The following is a 27629-nucleotide window of genomic DNA, read 5'->3' on the forward strand; positions in this document are numbered from 1 at the left end:
ATCACTAAACTCCCTTTCGACTGAACCCCTCCCTGTGCAACTGGGTCCTAGACTAAATGGAAGAAGTTTGGAACCACCAAGACTCTTCCTAAGAGCTGGCCGCCCGGCCAAATTGAGCGATCGGGGAGAAGGGCATTGGTCAGGGAGGTGACCAAGAACCCGATGGTCACTCTGACAGAGCTCCAGAGTTCCTATGTGGCGATGGGAGAACCTTCCAGAAGGACAACCACCTCTGCAGCACTCCACCAATCAGGCCTTTATGGTAGAGTGGCCAGATGGAAGCCACTCCTCAGGTAAAGGCACATGACAGCCCGCTTGGAGTTTGCCAAAAGGCACCTAAAGACTCTCAGACCGTGAGAAACAAGATTGTCTGGTCTGATGAAACCAAGATTGAACCCATTGGCCTGAATACCAATCGTCACGTCTGGAGGAAACCTGGCAGCATCCCTACGGTGAAGCATGGTGGTGGCAGCATCATGCTGTGGGGATGTTTTTCAGCGGCAGGGACTGGGAGACTAGTCAGGATTGAGGGAAAGATAAACGGAGCGAAGAACAGAGAGATCCTTGATGAAAACCTTCTCCAGAGCACTCAGGACCTCAGACTGGGGTGAAGGTTCACCTTCCAACAGGACAACGACCCTAAGCACACAGCCAAGAACAACGCAGGAGTGGCTTCGGGACAAGTCTCTGAATGTCCTTGAGTGGCCCGGACTTGAACCCGATCGAACATCTCTGGAGAGACCTGAAAATAGCTCTGCAGCGACACTCCCCATCCAACCTGACAGATCTTGAGAGGATCTGCAGAGAAGAATGGGAGAAACTCCACAAATACATGTGTGCCAAGCTTGAAGCGTCATACCCAAGAAGACTCAAGGCTGTAATCGCTGCCAAAGGTGCTTCAACAAAGTACTGAGTAAAGGGTCTGAATACTTATGGAAATGTGATATTTCAGGGGTTTTTTAACTGTTTTTTCTTTGTTATTATGGGGGTATTGTGTGTAGATTTATGAGGGATTATAAAAAAATAAAACCATTTCAGAATAAGGCTGTAACATAACAAAACGTGGAAAATGTCAAGGGGTCTGAATACTTTTCGAATGCACTGTGAATAAACACATTTATTTATATTCCGGACACTGACTTTGCTAGTTCTGGTATTTCAATAACGTTATGGAATATTACTGCACTATTGGAGTATAACCATTTCACTGCAACGGCAATAATCATCTGTGAATCTGTATACTCGACCAATAAACTTTGATGGATTTTATTTGGAAGAGAGAGAAACAGAGAGAGAGAGACAGAGAGAGAGAGACAGAGAGAAACAGAGAGCAGAAGAGAGAGAGAGAAACAGAGAGAGGAAGAGACAGAGAGAGAGACAGAGAGAGAGAAACACAAAATCGGGAAATAACACAATTACAGTAGCGAGCCTGTGATGTACAGAGCTGGTATCTGGTTGCCTGTGGTCTAATAAAGCCACAGGCTGATTATGTACAGACTCCTGGAACACTGTGTTCATGATGTCCAAGATAGTGGCTCTCTGAACAGTGGAAAACACTAAAGAACTGCTCCTCTACTCTGTCACTGCTACAGAGAGAATATTCCACGTGACGCAGACGACCTAAACGTCCACAACAACAACAAAAAGACCTCACACTAGGCTTATAAAAAAAGAGTCCAGTCAAAACCACCAGGTTCAGATACTCAACGTTAGCATGTATCAGCATGGGCTTCTCAATTTAGTTCAGTGTACGCCTAAGAATTTAGGCTGAGCTTTATGTAACATCAAAACTTAATTTACAGCCTGTAAGTAGTAGTGAGTGAGAGAGTCTTATTTCCTTTTCCCGCGGTGCAATTTGTCCTGTGTTGGCTGCTGTCAGGCTGGTCTTCCAGGAACCCCAGAGAGAGCAGTAGGAGATAACAGTAGTATACAGCCTCCACATTGACTCTGTACCGTAATACCCTGTATACAGCCTCCACATTGACTCTGTACCGTAATACCCTGTATACAGCCTCCACATTGACTCTGTACCGTAACATCCTGTATATAGCCTCCACATTGACTCTGTACCGTAACACCCTGTATATAGCCTCCACATTGACTCTGTACCGGTACCCCCTGTATATAGCCTCCACATTGACTCTGTACCGGTACCTCCTGTATATAGCCTCCACATTGACTCTGTACCGGTACCTCCTGTATATAGCCTCCACATTGACTCTGTACCGGTACCCCCTGTATACAGCCTCCACATTGACTCTGTACCGTAATACCCTGTATACAGCCTCCACATTGACTCTGTACCGTAACACCCTGTATACAGCCTCCACATTGACTCTGTACCGTAACACCCTGTATATAGCCTCCACATTGACTCTGTACCGGTACCCCCTGTATATAGCCTCCACATTGACTCTGTACCGGTACCCCCTGTATATAGCCTCCACATTGACTCTGTACCGGTACCCCCTGTATATAGCCTCCACATTGACTCTGTACCGTAACACCCTGTATATAGCCTCCACATTGACTCTGTACCGTAACACCCTGTATATAGCCTCCACATTGACTCTGTACCGTAACACCCTGTATATAGCCTCCACATTGACTCTGTACCGTAACACCCTGTATATAGCCTCCACATTGACTCTGTACCGTAACACCCTGTATATAGCCTCCACATTGACTCTGTACCGGTACCCCCTGTATATAGCCTCCACATTGACTCTGTACCGTAACACCCTGTATATAGCCTCCACATTGACTCTGTACCGGTACCCCCTGTATATAGCCTCCACATTGACTCTGTACCGGTACCCCCTGTATATAGCCTCCACATTGACTCTGTACCATAATACCCTGTATATAGCCTCCCCATTGACTCTGTACCATTACACCCTGTATATAGCCTCCACATTGACTCTGTACCGTAATACCCTGTATATAGCCTCCACATTGACTCTGTACCGTAACACCCTGTATATAGCCTCCACATTGACTCTGTACCGTAATACCCTGTATATAGCCTCCACATTGACTCTGTACCGGTACCCCCTGTATATAGCCTCCACATTGACTCTGTACCGGTACCCCCTGTATATAGCCTCCACATTGACTCTGTACCGGTACCCCCTGTATATAGCCTCCACATTGACTCTGTACCGTAATAGCCTGTATATAGCCTCCACATTGACTCTGTACCGGCTCCCTGTATATAGCCTCCACATTGACTCTGTACCGTAATACCCTGTATATAGCCTCCACATTGACTCTGTACCGTAATACCCTGTATATAGCCTCCACATTGACTCTGTCCCGTAATACCCTGTATATAGCCTCCACATTGACTCTGTACCGTAATACCCTGTATATAGCCTCCACATTGACTCTGTCCCGTAATACCCTGTATATAGCCTCCACATTGACTCTGTACCGGTACCCCCTGTATATAGCCTCCACATTGACTCTGTACCGTAATACCCTGTATATAGCCTCCACATTGACTCTGTCCCGTAATACCCTGTATATAGCCTCCACATTGACTCTGTACCGTAATACCCTGTATATAGCCTCCACATTGACTCTGTACCGTAACACCCTGTATATAGCCTCCACATTGACTCTGTACCGTAACACCCTGTATATAGCCTCCACATTGACTCTGTACCGTAACACCCTGTATATAGCCTCCACATTGACTCTGTACCGTAACACCCTGTATATAGCCTCCACATTGACTCTGTACCGTAACACCCTGTATATAGCCTCCACATTGACTCTGTACCGGTACCCCCTGTATATAGCCTCCACATTGACTCTGTACCGTAACACCCTGTATATAGCCTCCACATTGACTCTGTACCGGTACCCCCTGTATATAGCCTCCACATTGACTCTGTACCGGTACCCCCTGTATATAGCCTCCACATTGACTCTGTACCATAATACCCTGTATATAGCCTCCCCATTGACTCTGTACCATTACACCCTGTATATAGCCTCCACATTGACTCTGTACCGTAATACCCTGTATATAGCCTCCACATTGACTCTGTACCGTAACACCCTGTATATAGCCTCCACATTGACTCTGTACCGTAATACCCTGTATATAGCCTCCACATTGACTCTGTACCGGTACCCCCTGTATATAGCCTCCACATTGACTCTGTACCGGTACCCCCTGTATATAGCCTCCACATTGACTCTGTACCGGTACCCCCTGTATATAGCCTCCACATTGACTCTGTACCGTAATAGCCTGTATATAGCCTCCACATTGACTCTGTACCGGCTCCCTGTATATAGCCTCCACATTGACTCTGTACCGTAATACCCTGTATATAGCCTCCACATTGACTCTGTACCGTAATACCCTGTATATAGCCTCCACATTGACTCTGTCCCGTAATACCCTGTATATAGCCTCCACATTGACTCTGTACCGTAATACCCTGTATATAGCCTCCACATTGACTCTGTCCCGTAATACCCTGTATATAGCCTCCACATTGACTCTGTACCGGTACCCCCTGTATATAGCCTCCACATTGACTCTGTACCGTAATACCCTGTATATAGCCTCCACATTGACTCTGTCCCGTAATACCCTGTATATAGCCTCCACATTGACTCTGTACCGTAATACCCTGTATATAGCCTCCACATTGACTCTGTACCGTAATACCCTGTATATAGCCTCCACATTGTTATTTCAATGCTGCTGTTTAATTTTTTATTTTTTTTACTAATCTATTTTTTATTTAACACTTATTTTTAACCTCTTAAAGCACTGTTGGTTAAGGGCTTGTAAATAAGCATTTCACTGTTGTATTCGGCGCACGTGACAAATAAAATGTGATTTGATTTGCTCAATTTTATACACCTATCAGCAACGGATGTGGCCGGCATAGAAAATTCACTCATTTGAAGAAGAAGCGTCCACATACTGTTGTATTTACAGTATCTATAAAGACAGGCAGACAGACAAACACAGAAAAGCTACGACTCTATTTAATTACGTGAAGACAGACATTCTCCTGTGTCAGTGATACCAGGCAGATGACAAATCCTTTCTTCTTTCAGGCAGACAGTCTCACCGGAGGGCCATTAACACGACAGAAACAGACACACCCTTCTCACCTAGTCTACGGACACACCCTTGTCCGTGTCACTGAGTTTGCACACTGCACAAAGCCCCTGACGTGTCTGCGGTCCTACAGAATAGACGTGGAACGTGCTGAAGCAAGGTAACAAGGCCTCGTTATGTCTCGGCGTTTGACAGAGACGTTCTGCACTAAGTAATATGTATTTACTTCGGAAACACATTCCTTAAAAATAACACCTTACTAAACAAAGGGGACTTGTACTGGTCTATTGGTATAAACAGCTCCGTCAGTCAGTCAGCCAGCCAGCCAGCCAGTCAGTCAGCCAGCCAGCCAGTCAGCCAGTCAGCCAGTCAGCCAGCCAGCCAGTCAGTCAGCCAGTCAGCCAGCCAGCCAGTCAGCCAGTCAGTCAGTCAGTCAGCCAGCCAGCCAGCAAGTCAGTCAGCCAGCCAGCCAGTTAGCCAGTCAGCCAGTCAGCCAGCCAGCCAGCCAGCCAGTAAGCCAGTCAGCCAGCCAGTCAGTCAGCCAGTCAGTCAGCCAGTCAGTCAGTCAGCCAGTCAGCCATCCAGTCAGCCAGCCAGCCAGCCAGTCAGTCAGTCAGTCAGTCATTCAGTCAGTCAGTCCGTCAGACACAGGGAGACTCATCTGCAGGCAGTGTGCATCGCATCCCAAATGGCACCCTATTCCTTATTTAATGCACTACTGTTGACCGGGGCACATAAGGCTCTGTAGTGCACTATAGTATTAATCACTTGTGACGCAAACAGAGACATGCACCTTGGCTGAGGGCTTGGGCAGAGAGACATGCACCTTGGCTGAGGGCTTGGGCAGAGAGACAGGCACCGTGGCTGAGGGGTTGGGCAGACAGACAGGCACCGTGGCTGAGGGTGTGGGCAGACAGACAGGCACCGTGGCTGAGGGCGTGGGCAGACAGACAGGCACCTTGGCTGAGGGTTTGGGCAGACAGAGACAGGCACCTTGGCTGAGGGTTTGGGCAGACAGAGACAGGCACCTTGGCTGAGGGGTTGGGCAGACAGAGACAGGCACCGTGGCTGAGGGTGTGGGCAGAGAGACAGGCACCGTGGCTGAGGGCGTGGGCAGACAGACAGGCACCTTGGCTGAGGGTTTGGGCAGACAGAGACAGGCACCTTGGCTGAGGGTTTGGGCAGACAGAGACAGGCACCTTGGCTGAGGGGTTGGGCAGACAGAGACAGGCACCGTGGCTGAGGGTGTGGGCAGAGAGACAGGCACCGTGGCTGAGGGGTTGGGTAGACAGACAGGCACCTTGGCTGAGGGGTTGGGCAGACAGACAGGCACCGTGGCTGAGGGTGTGGGCAGATAGACAGGCACCGTGGCTGAGGGTGTGGGCAGACAGACAGGCACCTTGGCTGAGGGTGTGGGCAGAGAGACAGGCAACCCCCCCACCTCTCTGATTCAGAGGGCTTGGGTTAAATGGGGAAGACAGATTTCAGTTGAATACATTCAGTTTCCCTTCCCCCTGTCCTACTACAGATGTCCGGCGACAAACGCAGCTTTTACCCCACAGTTTTGACATTTGCTCTGTTATGTCCTGTTATGTCCTGTTATGTCCTGTTATGTCCTGTTATGTCCTGTTATGTGAGTGATTTGTACCCTTTTTGTTTGTTGTTTTTACACAGAGGCTAGTGGCTAATAAGTAAAAGTTTGAAAACGTAACTGAACTGTAAATACCTTCGCATAAATTTTTTTTTTAAATGCAGTGACCTACATACATAGAAATGAACATTTCACATTGTAGTCATTTAGCAGACGCTCTTATCCAGAGAAACTGAACGAAGCAAATTATATATAGATTAAATCCTTTGATTAGGATGACTAGTCTATTGTTTTAGTAGATCAGATTAAATCCTTTGATTAGGATGACTAGTCTATTGTTTTAGTAGATCAGATTAAATCCTTTGATTAGGATGACTAGTCTATTGTTTTAGTAGATTAGATTAAATCCTTTGATTAGGATGACTAGTCTATTGTTTTAGTAGATCAGATTAAATCCTTTGACTAGGATGACTAGTCTATTGTTTTAGTAGATCAGATTAAATCCTTTGATTAGGATGACTAGTCTATTGTTTTAGTAGATCAGATTAAATCCTTTGATTAGGATGACTAGTCTATTGTTTTAGTAGATCAGATTAAATCCTTTGATTAGGATGACTAGTCTATTGTTTTAGTAGATCAGATTAAATCCTTTGATTAGGATGACTAGTCTATTGTTTTAGTAGATTAGATTAAATCCTTTGATTAGGATGACTAGTCTATTGTTTTAGTAGATCAGATTAAATCCTTTGATTAGGATGACTAGTCTATTGTTTTAGTAGATCAGATAAAATCCTTTGATTAGGATGACTAGTCTATTGTTTTAGTAGATCAGATTAAATCCTTTGACTAGGATGACTAGTCTATTGTTTTAGTAGATCAGATTAAATCCTTTGATTAGGATGACTAGTCTATTGTTTTAGTAGATCAGATGAAATCCTTTGATTAGGATGACTAGTCTATTGTTTTAGTAGATCAGATTAAATCCTTTGATTAGGATGACTAGTCTATTGTTTTAGTAGATCAGATTAAATCCTTTGATTAGGATGACTAGTCTATTGTTTTAGTAGATCAGATTAAATCCTTTGATTAGGATGACTAGTCTATTGTTTTAGTAGATCAGATTAAATCCTTTGATTAGGATGACTAGTCTATTGTTTTAGTAGATCAGATTAAATCCTTTGATTAGGATGACTAGTCTATTGTTTTAGTAGATCAGATTAAATCCTTTGATTAGGATGACTAGTCTATTGTTTTAGTAGATCAGATTAAATCCTTTGATTAGGATGACTAGTCTATTGTTTTAGTAGATCAGATTAAATCCTTTGATTAGGATGACTAGTCTATTGTTTTAGTAGATTAGATTAAATCCTTTGATTAGGATGACTAGTCTATTGTTTTAGTAGATTAGATTAAATCCTTTGATTAGGATGACTAGTCTATTGTTTTAGTAGATCAGATTAAATCCTTTGATTAGGATGACTAGTCTATTGTTTTAGTAGATCAGATTAAATCCTTTGACTAGGATGACTAGTCTATTGTTTAGTAGATTAGATTAAATCCTTTAATTAGGATGACTAGTCTATTGTTTTAGTAGATCAGATTAAATCCTTTGACTAGGATGACTAGTCTATTGTTTTAGTAGATCAGATTAAATCCTTTGACTAGGATGACTAGTCTATTGTTTTAGTAGATCAGATTAAATCCTTTGATTAGGATGACTAGTCTATTGTTTTAGTAGATCAGATTAAATCCTTTGATTAGGATGACTAGTCTATTGTTTTAGTAGATCAGATTAAATCCTTTGATTAGGATGACTAGTCTATTATTTTAGTAGATCAGATTAAATCCTTTGATTAGGATGACTAGTCTATTGTTTTAGTAGATCAGATTAAATCCTTTGATTAGGATTACTAGTCTATTGTTTTAGTAGATCAGATTAAATCCTTTGATTAGGATGACTAGTCTATTGTTTTAGTAGATCAGATTAAATCCTTTGACTAGGATGACTAGTCTATTGTTTTAGTAGATCAGATTAAATCCTTTGATTAGGATGACTAGTCTATTGTTTTAGTAGATCAGATTAAATCCTTTGATTAGGATGACTAGTCTATTGCCGGACAAAGTGGAAATTATCACCATTTGGATTAACAACCTTTTGTTCTATAATTACACTATTAGTTTGTGTTTCTTACATCTGAAAACAGATAGTTTGTCGTGATGCCTGACAACTATTTTCATGCACATTTTTTTCACTTGAGAAATACTGTATCAAACATCCTAGTTAGATGTAACATTACACGACTAAAGGCCAAACTCGTCGGGCAAAAAATAAAAAATTAAAAAATAAAAACGTAAAAAATTACAGATTTCTTGATATATCTTAGATTCATTCTGACTATTTTGAGGAAGTGTATTCCCGGCTGTTGTTGCTACGGCGTCTCAAGAGGGACAATCAGTAATATTTTCAAGTGAAGCAAACCAAACCAAGTATGCCTAGTACCTTTAGGGAGGGACCACAGTGAGAGTATTGAGCACAGAGCAGAGAACTAGGCTCTCTGACAGACATCTGTCTCGCCGTATAACTAGCTGATCCCCCGCCCCACCACACACAGCCCTTCTGCCAGGTTGGGACTCCACCTTCTCCCCCTTGGCTGAGAGGTAAAGCCCCTGGACCAGGTCAGAAGGTTGACCATGTGGCATCAGTAGGAGGTAGACCAGATAAGACAGAGGGCAACACATGGTCTCGCTGTCAGCCACATTACTGCTGCTGCCGTTTTCTGACCATTCGTCCATCTGTCATATTCGTTTCTCCTCTTCTATACATTTGTTGATGTATGATTATAATGGGGAATATAGTGAGTAGACTATTAATTAGCATTATAATGGGATTATATGCTGAGTAGTCTAGTGATAAATCATAGATAATAATCTGGAGAAAAAAAAGGTGGGATAGTAGTTTGATTAAAAACCTGTTTAACCCTTTATAATGGTTGGTGTCTCAAAAAAACGTGTGACAAAACGTAACTTTTCTTGCATGTTGAGAGAGAGCAAGAGAGATTATGAGAAAGCAAATAGATAACTATTTGACACACAGGAAAGAATTAACAAACGAACAGAGAAAACTGGAATTCTCTGGCCCTTCTTTGTCTCTGTGGATGGTTTGTCCTCTGACAAATCAATGTTAAGTTTCGGAGTTCCTCAAGGTTCCGTTTTAGGACCACTATTGTTTTCACTATATATTTTACCTCTTGGGGATGTCATTCGAAAACATAATGTTAACTTTCACTGCTATGTGGATGACACACAGCTGTACATTTCAATGAAACATGGTGAAGCCCCAAAATTGCCCTCCCAGGAAGCATGTGTTTCAGACATAAGGAAGTGGATGGCGGCAAATGTTTTACTTTTAAACTGCTAGTTCTAGGTCCCAAGAAACAAAGAGATCTTCTGTTGGATCTGACAATTAATCTGGATGGTTGTACAGTCGTCTCAAATAAAACTGTGAAGGACCTCGGCATTACTCATTTATGAACATTTGAACATCTTGGCCATGTTCTGTTATAATCTCCACCCGGCACAGCCAGAAGAGGACTGGCCACCCCTCATAGCCTGGTTCCTCTCTAGGTTTCTTCCTAGGTTTTGGCCTTTCTAGGGAGTTTTCCTAGCCACCGTGCTTCTACACCTGCATTGCTTGCTGTTTGGGGGTTTTAGGCTGGGTTTCTGTACAGCACTTTGTGACATCAGCTGATGTAAAAAGGGCTTTATAAATACATTTGATTGATTTAAACACATTTGATTGATGCCAATAAAGCCCTTAAATTGAAATTGAACTGAATTGAATTGAGAGAGAGAGACAGGGTGAGACGAGAAAGGAGGAGGAGAGAGAACCCTTCCTACGTGGAGGTGACAGTGTGATGGTTGGAGGGGCTGGCCAGCGGAAGAGTTGACCCAGCAAGAGGAACAGGTAGCAGGGTAGGGGCAGGGTAGGAGGAGGGGAGAGGAGGGGAGAGGAGGGTAGGAGGAGGGGAGAGGAGGGGAGAGGAGGGTAGGAGGAGGGGAGCGGAGGGGATGGAGGGTAGGAGGAGGGTAGGAGGAGGGGAGAGGAGGGTAGGAGGAGGGGAGAGGAGGGGAGAGGAGGGTAGGAGGAGGGGAGAGGAGGGGAGAGGAGGGTAGGAGGAGGGGAGAGGAGGGGAGAGGAGGGTAGGAGGAGGGGAGAGGAGGGTAGGAGGAGGGGAGAGGAGGGGAGAGGAGGGGAGAGGAGGCTCTCTCCTGTCAACACCACTACAGTCTGGTCTGTCAACACCACTACAGTCTGGTCTGTCAACACCACTACAGTCTCTCCTGTCAACACCACTACAGTCCCTCCTGTCAACACCACTACAGTCTGGTCTGTCAACATCACTACAGTCTGGTCTGTCAACACCACTACAGTCTCTCCTGTCAACATTAGACATTCCGTGAGCCCTACATTAGACATTCCGTGAGCCCTACATTAGACATTCCGTGAGCCCTACATTAGACATTCCGTGAGCCCTACATTAGACATTCCGTGAGCCCTACATTAGACATTCCGTGAGCCCTACATCAGACTTTCCGTGAGCCCTACATTAGACTTTCCGTGAGCCCTAATGATTGTGCCATTATCCAACACACATGATAGATTATAGACTAGAGGTCGACCGATTAATCGGAATGGCCGATTAATTAGGGCCGATTTCAAGTTTCCATAACAATCGGTAATCGGTATTTTTGGCCACCGATTTGCAGATTTTTTTGGGGTTTTTGTTTTTTATGCTATTATTATAATTTTTTTTAAACATTTACTTAACTAGGCAAGTCAGTTAAAGAACACATTCTTATTTTCAATGACGGCCTAGGTACAGTGGGTTAACTGCCTTGTTCAGGGGGCAGAACGACAGATTTTCACCTTGTCAGCTTGGGGATGCAACCTTACGTTAACTAGCCCAACGCTCTAACCACCTGCTTTACGTTGCCAAGGTAAGTTGCTAGCTAGCATTAAACTTATCTTATAAAAAAAACAATCAATCATAAACACTAGTTAACTAGCGTAAACAGCGTAAACAGTAGTGATGTAACGATTCACCAATCAAGCACAGCGTAAACAGTAGTGATGTAACGATTCACCAATCAAGCACAGCGTAAACAGTAGTGATGTAACGATTCACCAATCAAGCACAGCGTAAACAGTAGTAAACAGTTCTATAGGCTGCTGTATTTAACATTCAGCAAACAAGAGCTTGCATCCTTCTTCCAATAGTCTATTAGTATAAGAACTAAAACAACAACATACAAATCCAGCTATTCTAGTTAACTATTCCTGGACCTCCTAAGTTATAGCTCAATATAAGGCTAATGCTGCATGTCATGTTCATTAGCTCAATATAAGGCTAATGCTGCATGTCATGTTCATTAGCTCAATATAAGGCTAATGCTGCATGTCATGTTCATTAGCTCAATATAAGGCTAATGCTGCATGTCATGTTCATTAGCTCAATATAAGGCTAATGCTGCATGTCATGTTCATTAGCTCAATATAAGGCTAATGCTGCATGTCATGTTCATTAGCTCAATATAAGGGTAATGCTGCATGTCATGTTCATTAGCTCAATATAAGGCTAATGCTGCATGTCATGTTCATTAGCTCAGTATAAGGCTAATGCTGCATGTCATGTTCATTAGCTCAGTATAAGGCTAATGCTGCATGTCATGTTCATTAGCTCAATATAAGGCTAATGCTGCATGTCATGTTCATTAGCTCAATATAAGGCTAATGCTGCATGTCATGTTCATTAGCTCAATATAAGGCTAATGCTGCATGTCATGTTCATTAGCTCAATATAAGGCTAATGCTGCATGTCATGTTCATTAGCTCAATATAAGGTAGGCTATCCCGGGGCTTCAGGTAACTGGTAAATGGCAGCTTTAGGGCGATTAAAAACTATGAAAAGCAGATAAATCAAAAATTGTCCCCAAATGTTTTTCAAATCCATTGCAAATGAATGTTTTTTTTCTTAATTGATAGAAATAGCAGTGGATGTGCTTCAGCTTCAAAATACATTTACATACTATTGTACATACTACATCCTACATACTACTGTACATACTACTGTACATACTACATCCTACCATATCTGTACATACTACTGTACATACTACTGTACATACTACTGTACATGCTACTGTACATGCTACTGTACATACTACTGTACATGCTACTGTACCAACTACATACTGCATACTACTGTACATACTACTGTACATGCTACTGTACCAACTACATACTGCATACTACTGTACATACTACTGTACATGCTACTGTACATACTACTGTACATGCTACTGTACCAACTACATCCTACATACTACTGTACATACTACTGTACATGCTACTGTACCAACTACATCCTACATACTACTGTACATGCTACTGTACCAACTACATACTGCATACTACTGTACATACTACTGTACATGCTACTGTACATGCTACTGTACCAACTACATCCTACATACTACTGTACCAACTCCATACTACCATATCTGTACCAAATACATACTACTGTACCAACTACATTTGAAGTCGGAAGTCTACATACACCTCAGCCAAATACATTTAAACTCAGTTTTTCACAATTCCTGACATTTAATCCTAGTAAAAAATTCCCTGTCTTAGGTCAGTTAGGATCACCACTTTATTTTAAGAATGTGAAATGTCAGAATAATAGTAGAGAGAATTATTTATTTCAGCTTGTATTTCTTTCATCACATTCCCAGTGGGTCAGAAGTTTACATACACTCAATTAGTATTTGGTAGAATTGCCTTTAAATTGTTTAACTTGGGTCAAACGTTTTGGGTAGCCTTCCACAAGCTTCCCACAATAAGTTGGGTGAATTTTGGCCCATTCCTCCTGACAGAGCTGGTGTAACTGAGTCAGGTTTGCAGGCCTCCTTGCTTGCACACGCTTTTTCAGTTCTGCCCACAAATTTTCTATGGGATTGAGGTCAGGGCTTTGTGATGGCCACTCCAATACCTTGACTTTGTTGTCCTAAAGCCATTTTGCCACAACTTTGAAAGTATGCTTGGGGTCATTGTCCATTTGGAAGACCCATTTGCGACCAAGCTTTAACTTCCTGACTGATGTCTTGAGATGTTGCTCCAATATGTCCACATAATTTTTCTCCTCATGACACCATCTATTTTGTGAAGTGCACCAGTCCCTCCTACAGCAAAGCACCCCCACAACATGATGCTGCCACCCCCGTGCTTCACGGTTGGGATGGTGTTCTTCAGCTTACAAGCCTCCCCCTTTTCCCTCCAAACATAACGATGGTCATTATGGCCAAACAGTTCTATTTTTGTTTCATCAGACCAGAGGACATTTCTCCAAAAAGTACAATCTTTGTCCCCATGTGCAGTTGCAAACCGTAGTCTGGCTTTTTTACACTGTGCTTGATTGGTGAATCGTTACATCACTACTGTTTACGCTGTGCTTGATTGGTGAATCGTTACATCACTACTGTTTACGCTGTCCTTGATTGGTGAATCGTTACACCACTACTGTTGACGCTGTGCTTGATTGGTGAATCGTTACATCACTACTGTTGACGCTGTGCTTGATTGGTGAATCGTTACACCACTACTGTTGACGCTGTGCTTGATTGGTGAATCGTTACATCACTACTGTTTACGCTGTGCTTGTTTGTCACGCTCTGACACAGTGGTACCAGGATGTCTGTGGGTTGCTTCTGACCTGGTTTCAACATTTTAAGTAGTTTTGGCAAAAATGTTATAATAACAGTATTTGTACACACTGACAACAATGAAATAAAATGTCTCTTTAAAAATGTGTGTGTATATACAGTACCAGTCAAAAGTTGGGACACACCTACTCATTCTAGGGTTTTTCTTTATTTTGTACTATTTTATACATTGTAGAATAACAGTGAAGACATCAAATCTATGAAATAACACATATGGAATCATGTAGTAACCCCCCAAAAAAAAGTGTAAAAGAAATCAAAATATATTTTATATTTGAGATTCTTCAAAGTAGCCACGCCTTTGCCTTGATGACAGCTTCGCAACACTCTTGGCATATATATATATATATATATATATCTCACACACACACACACACACAAACAGAAAGGCTGTCTCTGTGCTGTTTGGCTGTCTGCCACTGTCAGTCTATGGTTCTCCTCCCAGCTTCTCTGACCACTGGCCTGTTGTTTCAGCCAGGCTGTAGATACAGTATGGTAGCTCTCAGAGAATGAAGTACATTTGTCATGCGTACAGTTGATGTCGGGAAGTCTACATACACCTCAGCCAAATACATTTAAACTTAGTTTTTCCACAATTCCTGACATTTAATCCTAGTGAAAATGTCCTGTTTTAGGTCAGTTAGGATCACCACTTTATTTTAAGAATGTGAAATGTCAGAATAATAGTAGAGAGAATGATTTATTTCAGCTTTTATTTCTTTCATCACATTCCCAGTGGGTCAGAAGTTTACATACACTCAATTAGTATTTGGTAGCATTGCCTTTAAATTGTTTAACTTGGGTTAAACGTTTGGGTAGCCTTCCACAAGCTTCCCACAATAAGTTGGGTGAATTTTGGCCCATTCCTCCTGACAGAGCTGGTGTAACTGAGTCAGGTTTGTAGGCCTCCTTGCTTGCATACGCTTTTTCAGTTCTGCCCACATATCTTCTATAGGATTGAGGTCAGGGCTTTGCGATGGCCACTCCAATACCTTGACTTTGTTGTCCTTAAGCCATTTTGTCACAAATTTGCAAGTATGCTTGGGATCATTGTCCATTTGGAAGACCCATTTGCGACCAAGCTTTAACTTCCTGACCACTTTGATTTATCTTCCTTTCATTGTTTTTTTATCGTCCGAAAGCTGCCATTTACCAGTTACCGGAAACCCCAGGAATAGATGTCATAGCCTTCTTGTTTTTAATACATGACATGCAGCATTAGCCTTATATTGAGCTAATGAACATGACATGCAGCATTAGCCTTATATTGAGCTAATGAACATGACATGCAGCATTAGCCTTATACTGAGCTAATGAACATGACATGCAGCATTAGCCTTATACTGAGCTAATGAACATGACATGCAGCATTAGCCTTATATTGAGCTAATGAACATGACATGCAGCATTAGCCTTATATTGAGCTAATGAACATGACATGCAGCATTAGCCTTATACTGAGCTAATGAACATGACATGCAGCATTAGCCTTATATTGAGCTAATGAACATGACATGCAGCATTAGCCTTATACTGAGCTAATGAACATGACATGCAGCATTAGCCTTATATTGAGCTAATGAACATGACATGCAGCATTAGCCTTATATTGAGCTAATGAACATGACATGCAGCATTAGCCTTATATTGAGCTAATGAACATGACATGCAGCATTAGCCTTATATTGAGCTAATGAACATGACATGCAGCATTAGCCTTATATTGAGCTAATGAACATGACATGCAGCATTAGCCTTATATTGAGCTAATGAACATGACATGCAGCATTAGCCTTATACTGAGCTAATGAACATGACATGCAGCATTAGCCTTATATTGAGCTAATGAACATGACATGCAGCATTAGCCTTATATTGAGCTAATGAACATGACATGCAGCATTAGCCTTATATTGAGCTAATGAACATGACATGCAGCATTAGCCTTATATTGACCTAATGAACATGACATGCAGCATTAGCCTTATATTGAGCTAATGAACATGACATGCAGCATTAGCCTTAAATTGAGCTATGACTTATAGCCTCTGCACTGTTCTCTTAGGAGGCAACCATTCAGACCCATAACCATTCAGACCCATAACCATTCAGACCCATAACCATTCAGACCCATAACCATTCAGATGGTGGTAGACTATAACAGTTATTAATTCAGACCCATAACCATTCAGACCCATAACCATTCAGATGGTGGTAGACTATAACAGTTATTAATTCAGACCCATAACCATTCAGACCCATAACCATTCAGACCCATAACCATTCAGACCCATAACCATTCAGACCCATAACCATTCAGACTCATAACCATTCAGACCCATAACCATTCAGACCCATAACCATTCAGATGGTGGTAGACTATAACAGTTATTAATTCAGACCCATAACCATTCAGACCCATAACCATTCAGACCCATAACCATTCAGACCCATAACCATTCAGACTCATAACCATTCAGATCCATAACCATTCAGACCCATAACCATTCAGACCCATAACCATTCAGACCCATAACCATTCAGACTCATAACCATTCAGATCCATAACCATTCAGACCCATAACCATTCAGACCCATAACCATTCAGACCCATAACCATTCAGACCCATAACCATTCAGACCCATAACCATTCAGACCCATAACCATTCAGACCCATAACCATTCAGATGGTGGTATACTATAACAGTTATTAATTCAGACCCATAACCATTCAGACCCATAACCATTCAGACCCATAACCGAACTGGAATGTGAAGCTAACTGAAGCTAGCTAGCTTTAGAAAACGCAGTACATGTAGCTTGTTTTGTTATGACACCCCTCAGGCCAGACTGATCAACACATTGTCAGAGACGGACAGCAGTTCATTTAGGGTGCATTCGTAAATTCACTCTGGCTATCTACTCTGATTTCATAGCACTCTCGTCTGACTGTACCAGAGCGCAGAATAACTGACGAATGTACGAACGCTCAACACCCGTTGAATATGACCGGTGTCACTTAACGTCGGCCCCAAAAAAAAAAAACATAATTAAATTGTTGCCAGCAGCACAGTTACATTTTTCACCAACGCTCTGGATAACATGAAAACAGTCTAACCAGCTCTGGTAGGGCGAGTTAAACAGTCAGAGTGTTCTCTCATTTGTCTCTGGAAGTAGCGAGCAAGCTAGCCAACTTTAGCCAGTTAGCTTGACTGCCGTTGTGAGGTCAGAACGCTCAGATCAACCCTACTCTTCGGCCAGAGTCATCCAGTGACAGTAAACGCTCTGAATTTATAAAAACGGGCATTCTGGCAACGCTCTGAATTTATAAAAACGGACAATACGACAACGCTCTGAATATATAAAAACGCCCAGAGCGCACTGCCACTCCAGAGTGAATTTACGAACGCACCCTTAGTGGCATCATGCAGCTGGAACTAAACAGCTGGTTGTTTATGGGGGAACAATAAGCCCAATCTGTTATGGACGGATAGAAGAGGAAGAGGTGATATAGAGACGAGTAGAGGCAAGAGGACAACACAAAACAAGGAGAGACTACAGTACTGTCTGGTAGAGGGCAGTCTATATAGACTACAATACTGTCTGGTAGAGGGCAGTCTATATAGACTACAATACTGTCTGGTAGAGGCAAGAGGACAACACAAAACAAGGAGAGACTACAGGACTGTCTGGTAGAGGGCAGTCTGTATAGACTACAATACTGTCTGGTAGAGGGCAGTCTGTATAGACTACAATACTGTCTGGTAGAGGGCAGTCTGTATAGACTACAATACTGTCTGGTAGAGGCAAGAGGACAACACAAAACAAGGAGAGACTACAGTACTGTCTGGTAGAGGGCAGTCTGTATAGACTACAATACTGTCTGGTAGAGGGCAGTCTGTATAGACTACAATACTGTCTGGTAGAGGCAAGAGGACAACACAAAACAAGGAGAGACTACAGTACTGTCTGGTAGAGGGCAGTCTGTATAGACTACAATACTGTCTGGTAGAGGGCAGTCTGTATAGACTACAATACTGTCTGGTAGAGGCAAGAGGACAACACAAAACAAGGAGAGACTACAGTACTGTCTGGTAGAGGGCAGTCTGTATAGACTACAATACTGTCTGGTAGAGGGCAGTCTGTATAGACTACAGTACTGTCTGGTAGAGGCAAGAGGACAACACAAAACAAGGAGAGACTACAATACTGTCTGGTAGAGGGCAGTCTGTATAGACTACAGTACTGTCTGGTAGATGGCAGTCTATATAGACTACAGTACTGTCTGGTAGAGGGCAGTCTGTATAGACTACAGTACTGTCTGGTAGAGGGCAGTCTATATAGACTACAGTACTGTCTGGTAGAGGGCAGTCTGTATAGACTACAGTACTGTCTGGTAGAGGGCAGTCTATATAGACTACAGTACTGTCTGGTAGAGGGCAGTCTATATAGACTACAGTACTGTCTGGTAGAGGGCAGTCTATATAGACTACAGTACTGTCTGGTAGAGGGCAGTCTATATAGACTACAGGACTGTCTGGTAGAGGGCAGTCTGTATAGACTACAGTACTGTCTGGTAGAGGGCAGTCTATATAGACTACAGTACTGTCTGGTAGAGGGCAGTCTGTATAGACTACAGTACTGTCTGGTAGAGGGGCATAGACCAGCATTTCCTCTGAAAATGACATTTAAATGAGTGTGTGAAATGTGTCTGGGCGGCAGGGCAGGCAGTCTACCACTGGGTGAATGAGTATGGTGGGGGAGGGGAGGTTTTCAGTCTGTTCAGCGCCAGCAGAAATAGTCAGGGGGGGTCAGCGTCACCACAAGGGAATGTTTCTCCCCTCCCCCTCCTCCCTCCTCCCCTCCCTTCCTCCCCCTCCTCCTCCTCCCTCCTCCCCCTCCCTCCTCCTCCTCCCCCTCCTCCCCTCCCCCATAGAGCCAGAGGGAAACATTGTTTAGTCTGAAGTCTGCAGCAGGAGAGGATCACAGTGTCCTGTTCACAGACACACCAGACAAAATCCTCCCAGACCCTCCCTTCCTCCGTTTAAACTGCTGATTACACTATCAGCATACGGGGATCGTCACAGTTTACTGTGTGTTACAGGGACTTACTTTATTGGATGATGTTTCTGAAGTCTTCGGAGCAAGTCAGTGTTCACGGTTCACAGTTTTGCTCGTGTAAAACATTTTAGTGCTTGAAGAGCCGTCTACTTGTGTGTGTGTGTGTGTGTGTGTGTGTCAGAGCAGGTGTGTGTGTGTGTGTGTGTGTGTGTGTGTGTGTGTGTGTGTGTGTGTGTGTGTGTGTGTCAGAGCTGTGTGTGTGTGTGTGTGTGTGTGTGTGTGTGTGTGTGTGTGTGTGTGTGTGTGTGTGTGTGGTATACCATATTTGACTATATACCGGTATTGATGCAGGGACCAGTTTGGGTTTTTTACTTTACCTTCTATAACGATATTTCCATGTTTGGTTTGTTCAATGTGATCCACCACTCTGGCGGGCGTAATGTCTGTGTTCATAGTTTCCTGTGTTCGCTACTTCAGTTGTCTCTCTCCTTCATGCTGCCCCGTCACCCCAAGCCCTGTCCGTCACACCAAGCCCTGCCACGCCACCCCAAGCCTTGCCACGCCACCCCAAGCCCCGTCCGTCACACCAAGCCCTGCCACGCCACCCCAAGCCCTGCCACGCCACCCCAAGCCCCGTCCGTCACCCCAAGCCCTGCCCCGTCACCCCAAGCCCTGCCCACGTCACACCAAGCCCTGCCCACGTCACCCCAAGCCCTGCCCACGTCACCCCAAGCCCTGCCCACGTCACACCAAGCCCTGCCCACGTCACCCCAAGCCCTGCCCACGTCACACCAAGCCCTGTCCGTCACACCAAGCCCTAGTTTTTACCCTGACGTGCACTGTCAACTGTGGGACCTTATATAGACATGTGTGCCTTTCCAAATCATGTCCATTCAATTGAATTTACCACAGATGGACTCCAATCAAGTTGTAGAAACATCTCAAGGATGATCAATGGAAACAGGAAGCACCTGAGCTCAATTTAGAGTCTCATAGCAAAGGGTCTGAATACTTATGTAAATAAGGTATATCTGTTTTGTATTTTTAATACATTTGCCCAAAATTCTAAAAACCTGTTTTCACTTTGTCATCGATGAGAAAATATTAATTGAATCCATTTTAGAATAAGGCTGTAACGTAACAAAATGTGGAAAAAGGGAAGGGGTCTGAATACTTACCGTATGTGGACACTATAACTATAACAGCCTCCACTCTTCTGGGAAGGCTTTCCACTAGATGTTGGAACATTGCTGCTATAACAGCCTCCACTCTTCTGGGAAGGCTTTCCACTAGATGTTGGTACATTGCTGCTATAACAGCCTCCACTCTTCTGGGAAGACTTTCCACTAGATGTTGGAACATTGCTGTTATAACAGCCTCCTCTCTTCTGGGAATGCTTTCCACTAGATGTTGGAACATTGCTGCTATAACAGCCTCCACTCTTCTGGGAAGGCTTTCCACTAGATGTTGGAACATTGCTGCTATAACAGCCTCCACTCTTCTGGGAAGGCTTTCCACTAGATGTTGGATCATTGCTGCTATAACAGCCTCCACTCTTCTGGGAAGTCATTAATATGGAGTTGGTCCCCCCCCCCTTTGCTGTTATAACAGCCTCCACTCTTCAGGGAAGACTTTCCACTAGATGTTGGAACATTGCTGCTATAACAGCCTCCACTCTTCTGGGAAGACTTTCCACTAGATGTTGGATCATTGCTGCTATAACAGCCTCCACTATTCAGGGAAGACTTTCCACTAGATGTTGGAACATTGCTGCTATAACAGCCTCCACTCTTCTGGGAAGACTTTCCACTAGATGTTGGAACATTGCTGCTATAACAGCCTCCACTCTTCTGGGAAGACTTTCCACTAGATGTTGGAACATTGCAGCTATAACAGCCTCCACTCTTCAGGGAAGACTTTCCACTAGATGTTGGATCATTGCTGTTATAACAGCCTCCTCTCTTCAGGGAAGGCTTTCCACTAGATGTTGTAACATTGCTGCTATAACAGCCTCCACTCTTCTGGGAAGACTTTCCACTAGATGTTGGAACATTGCTGCTATAACAGCCTCCACTCTTCTGGGAAGACTTTCCACTAGATGTTGGAACATTGCTGCTATAACAGCCTCCACTCTTCTGGGAAGACTTTCCACTAGATGTTGGAACATTGCTGCTATAACAGCCTCCACTCTTCAGGGAAGACTTTCCACTAGATGTTGGATCATTGCTGCTATAACAGCCTCCACTCTTCTGGGAAGGCTTTCCACTAGATGTTGGAACATTGCTGCTATAACAGCCTCCACTCTTCTGGGAAGGCTTTCCACTAGATGTTGGAACATTGCTGCTATAACAGCCTCCACTCTTCTGGGAAGGCTTTCCACTAGATGTTGGAACATTGCTGCTATAACAGCCTCCACTCTTCTGGGAAGGCTTTCCACTAGATGTTGGATCATTTCTGCGGGGACTTGCTTCCATTCAGCTACAAGACTATTAGTGAGGTCGGCACTGACTTTGGGCGATTAGGCCTGGCTCGCAATCAGTGTTCCAATTCATCCCAAAGGTGTTTGATGGGGTTAAGGTTAGGGCTTTGTGCAGGCCAGTCAAGTTCTTCCACACAGATCTCAACATACCATTTCTGTATGGACCTCGCTTTGTCCACGGGGGCATTGTCATGCTGAAACAGGAAAGGGCCTTCCCCAAACTGTTGGCACAAAGTTGGAAGCACAGAATCATCTAGAACGTCATTGTATTGCTGTAGCGTTAAGATTTCCCTTCACTGGAACTAAGGGGCCCGAACCATGAAAACCAGCCCCAGACCATTATTCCTCCTCCACCAAACTTTACAGTTGGCACTATCAATTCGGACATGTACCGTTCTCCTGGCATCCACCAAACCCAGATTTGTCCATCGGACTGCCAGATGGTGAAGTGTAATTCATCACTCCAGAGAACGCGTTTCCACTGCTCCAGAGTCCAATGGCGGCGAGCTTTACACCACTCCAGCCGACCCTTGGCATTGCGCATTGTGATCTTTGGCTTGTGTGTGCGGCTGCTCGGCCATGGAAACCCGTTTCATGAAGCTCCCGACGAAGAGTTCTTGTGCTGACGTTGCTTCCAGAAGCAGTTTGGAACTCGGTAGTGGCTGTTGCAACCAAGAACAGATGATTTTTACGCGCCTTTTACACTCTTCTGCGGTCCCGTTCTGTGAGCTTGTGTGGCCTACTACTTCACGGCTGAGCCGTCCATTTCACAATAAAAGCACTTACAGTTGACTGGGGAGCAGCTCTAGCAGGGCAGAAATTTGACGAACTGACTTGTTGGAAAGGTGTCATCCTATGATGGTGCCACGTTGAAAGTTACTGAGCTCTTCAGTACGGGCCATTCTACTGCCTATGTTTGTCTACGGAGATTGCATGGCTGTGTGCTCGCTTTTACACACCTGTTCTACTCATTTGATGGGGTGTCCACATACTGCTGTATATATAATGTATGTAATAGGACCATTATTCTGAATTGTGAATCGATGTGGAATTTTATGATTGTTTCTTATTGTTTTGACAGAAAAAACGGCAAAAAATGGCCGTTTAAGCGGTGAGCAAAATTGTCAAACCTGGTAATATCAGGCTGTATAATGGGACCTAAAACCTAACAACTTCAATGACAAATTTCACTGAACAGGGGAAAATAACCATCACCAAATTCACTGGGAATACATTACATTGTATGAAGAAACAATACTACAAGTCGTAGCGCCATACTACTTGTCAGACAGAGAACCGACACTGGCCATATCCGAATACCCATACTAGCGTACTAAATAGTATGCGAAAATTGTTTTATGTTTTATAGTATGTGAAAATGTTAAAATAGTGCTCCGAATACATAATCTAATGTGTGATTGAGTTGACTCTCGTCATTCGTTCATTATGTTCGTTATGGAACAGCGGCGTAAATTTTATCTGATTATGAGCTGTTGTCAAACACGTGAGTCGGGAAAAGACGAGTGAATTCTACAAGATCAAAAGCCGAAATTATTATGCAGTTTTAGGTATGTAGTATATTAGTACATGTAATCGGACACAAGACACTGGCTTTTGGGGTGGGAATAGCATGGGGTGTGAGGGGGGGGTTGGGGTGGGAATAGCATGGGGTGTGAGGGGGGTCTGGGGTGGGGATAGCATGGGGTGTGAGGGGGGGTTGGGGTGGGAATAGCATGGGGTGTGAGGGGGGGGGGTCTGGGGTGGGGATAGCATGGGGTGTGAGGGGGGTTGGGGTGGGATAGCATGGGGTGTGAGGGGGTTGGGGTGGGAGGGGGTGGAGGGGGTCTGGGGTGGGGATAGCATGGGGTGTGAGGGGGGGTTGGAATAGCATGGGGTGTGAGGGGGGGTCTGGGGTGGGGATAGCATGGGGTGTGAGGGGTCTGGGGTGGGAATAGCATGGGGTGTGAGGGGGGTCTGGGGTGGGAGGGCGGGGGGATAGCATGGGGTGTGAGGGGTGGGTGTGGGGGGGTCTGGGGTGGGAATAGCATGGGGTGTGAGGGGGGGTCTGGGGTGGGAATAGCATGGTGTGTGAGGGGGGGTCTGGGGTGGGAATAGCATGGTGTGTGAGGGGGTCTGGGGTGGGAATAGCATGGGGTGGGGGGGGGGGTGAGGGGGAGGGGGTCTGGGGTGGGAGGGGCTGGGGTGTGAGGGGGGTCTGGGGTGTGAGGGGGGTCTGGGGTGGGAGGGGGGTCTGGGGTGTGAGGGGGGTTTGACTATTGTTTGGGATTCCTCGTGTTTTACTCATTAGAAGAAGTAAAAGTTTGATGTTCGGTATTATATTTATTTAATATTATATGAATCTTATAAATAAAAAAAAAACAAAATGGCCAATTTGGATGCAATCAATTACCTTAATTTCTCCAGGGGTTAAAATATGTTCAATTTCAACAACAAAAAATAATGTTGCAGGAATGCTTATCTTATCTGTTATCTAATGGAAGAAACCGTTTCCAAACAAATGTGAGATGGTGGGTGTCATGGCTTGCTGAAATGACATGGAATGACCCTGCTACAGATGGTCACACCAGATAATATGACATAACCAACATTATACTGGCACTTACTGGTGTGGCTATATACAAAACATTGCCAGAGATTTTTCCAACTAACCTGGTATTTGCGATACTATCTTCGTCCTCATTTTGTGGAAACAAGAGTCTCATAAAATGTCCGTGTCCAGTTGCAGGGGTCCGTTTTTGAATTTAGAAAAATGCTCAGTTATAAAAACAAAATACAAAAATGAGACTCCTGTTCCCAAGAATCGAAGACGAAGAGGTTAGTTAAAAATGACCCGTATAAAACGGTCCAAAATGTTTTGGTTAAATCACATTAGCTGGTGTTACCATTCTGTAGCTAGGAAAGGCCCAGGTAATACAATAGTCCATATAAAGTGGGTGGTTTGGAGCCCTGAATGCTGATTGGCTGACAGACGTGGTATATCAGACCTTATACCACAGGTATGACAAAACATGTAGTTTTTTACTGTTCTAATAACGTTTGTAACCAGTTTATAATAGCAATAAGGCTACCTCGGGAGTTTGTGAGATATGGTTCAAATATATATCCATTATGTTAAACCTATTTTCCAATGACATGATATGGATATATATTTATGTATATTTATTTGATGGTATTAATTAGGTGAAACTTACCAGCGACGGGACCGAGGAGCAGGATACCGTACAGCCCCAGGAGCAGCCCAGACACTCGGCCCAGGACGGCCATGGCTGATGGTTTGGGACGGCTTGCCCTATTTCCCTCTCTCTTCTGTCTGTGATCCAGACGAGCACATTCACCCGGAACTATCTAATAATCCAACATAGTCCACATCAATATAAAACGGATGAGGTCTTTTACATCCCAGACAATGTAATGCAACAAAAATTATATATATATATATATATATATATATATATATATATATATATATATATATATATATATATATATATATATAAATAAAAAAAATATATATAAAAATCACAAGCTAAACATCAATATTGCAACAATTTATGAGCTATCAAAATATCTAACGTTGTCTGTCGACTTTATAACCTAGCTAGCTGTTATTTTAATTACCAAAACGTTTCTTAGTTCGACATCCCGATTCTCCACTGTACCGGGCTACAGTAACGTTAACGTTACCGACATATTCAGCCGTCAAAACGTTACTAACGAACAAGCTAAACTAGCATTCGCGAAACAAACAAAAATGAAAGAAAGAAAAATAATGATAGTTGAAAAGCAACTAGCTGTTTTGTGCTAGTATTTTACCATCCGTTTAACGCAGTTCTAGTAACCTCACACGTCCCCCTAACGTCAGCTAACCAGACACGGTCATATTCCCGACGTCTGGTCGCTCAGATAACCACCAACAACTCATCTCATTTAACTAAAACGGGAATTATACAATTGATAATCCAACTTGTTTAAAAAAAAAAAAATAGATATATATATTCCGATCAAATCCGTCTGATATCCAACACGCAGACGATTAACAAAAACAAAAAAAATACAAAAAAATCCTGTTGTGTCCTGATGGAAAATCCTCTTCACGTAGAGCAAGACAAGACCGACTGGTGTTGGGTCGGTATGCAGAGACTGTGGCCATTACACTCCCCCCCCCCTACCCCCCCAAAAAGGGCCTTTATTTCAAATCGAAGAGTTCAAAATGTTGCAGTAGTTAAAACAGATTTCCAGTAATCGTTATATGTAGTTAACGTATTACCATTTGATTTTAACCATAGCTTTGTGTTATCAGAGCCCAGCCTTCAACTTGGCTTCTGTACAGTCTAGGGCTGAGCTGCTGCTGGGCTGGCTCATTCCTATATTATGGTGCCTTTTGGATCTCGTCGGTTTACAGGGGAAATATATATATATTTACATTTTTAGTATTCTATCAGAAAAAAATTACATGTTTGACTTTCAGAAAAAAAACAGATTGGCTAAATCTCAGGCACTTCAACCTGTTTAGATGCATAAATCCTAAACCGGATGGAAAACGTTTGTCCTAAATTAGCCATAGCTCTGTGACTTCAACAGGATTTTTTTTTTTTAAACTTCTCTATCAAACATATATATTTTTTTAAATGTTGTTAATAATTTTCGCTATAATTTTACACTAAATTAGAAGTGTTATTTCCTGGGCTAGAAAAGGTCTCCCATAATATCGGAATGAACCAGCTGGCTGCAGGCAGGCAGACAGACAGACCGAGTCCCGCCTCCTCCTCCACCCAATGTTCTCCCCGGTCATTATCAACATAACGTCACAGGAAGGTGAACTGCAGACACCATTTATCTACTGGGGGTAAAGGAGACCCCCCCAGGTCCGCAAAAAAAAAAAAAAAACATTCACAACTACGTTTTCTTTTCAAATGATTGTTAAATAAATGGTAGAGGGGGGGGGGATTTGATATCATCACCTCGTGAAGAACTTCATATTTCAGATTATTCCGCATTTTATCAGACTCAAAGCCATCTATATATAGAATTTGATGCATATGTTGGATTTATCCAACCTATGGTCCACACAGAACACAATGCAACTGCCTCTGCAATGCAATGCTGCAAGGCAAACGTAGCTTTCCATTGGAAATTCATTGATTTCTGGTGTACCAAAACACAATTTTTATTTTTTTAAATTTATTTTACCTTTATTTAACTAGGCAAGTCAGTTAAGAACAAATTCTTATTTTCAATGACGGCCTAGGAACAGTGCCTTGTTCAGGGGCAGAACGACAGATTTTTACCTTGTCAGTTTAGGGATTCAATCTTGCAACCTTTCGTTACTAGTCCAACGCTCTTAACCACTAGGCTACCTGCCGCCCCCCCCAACGCTATTGCTGTGATCAAGGCCACCAGATGCATCAAACTCCCGAGTGGCGCAGCAATCTAAGGCACTGCATCTCAGTGTAAGAGGCATCACTACAGTCCCTGGTTTGATTCCAGGCTGTTTCACATCCGGCCGTGATTCAGAGTCCCATAGGGCGGCGCACAATTGGCCCAGCATCGGCCGGGGAAGGCCGTCATTGTAAATAAGAATTTGTTCTTAACTGACTTGCCTAGT

At 43.4% G+C, this 27629-nt stretch overlaps 1 protein-coding gene across 1 annotated transcript in view; it reads right to left on the reverse strand.

Moving 5' to 3' along the window:
- bmpr2b (bone morphogenetic protein receptor, type II b (serine/threonine kinase)) overlaps positions 1-26379 on the reverse strand; it is a 137514-nt gene extending 111135 nt beyond the window's left edge. Inside the window, exons 1-2 of the mRNA XM_045704929.1 lie at positions 26292-26379; positions 25216-25369 (exon numbers count right to left, since the gene is read on the reverse strand). Of these exons, the coding sequence (XP_045560885.1) occupies positions 25216-25369; positions 26292-26294 (157 nt within the window). The 5' untranslated portion in view covers positions 26295-26379. The remainder of the gene's footprint in view (positions 1-25215; positions 25370-26291) is intronic.
- Positions 26380-27629: the final 1250 nt, after the last annotated feature.

This window comes from Salmo salar, chromosome ssa21 (assembly GCF_905237065.1).
Source record: "Salmo salar chromosome ssa21, Ssal_v3.1, whole genome shotgun sequence".
NCBI classification, from domain to species: domain Eukaryota; kingdom Metazoa; phylum Chordata; class Actinopteri; order Salmoniformes; family Salmonidae; genus Salmo; species Salmo salar.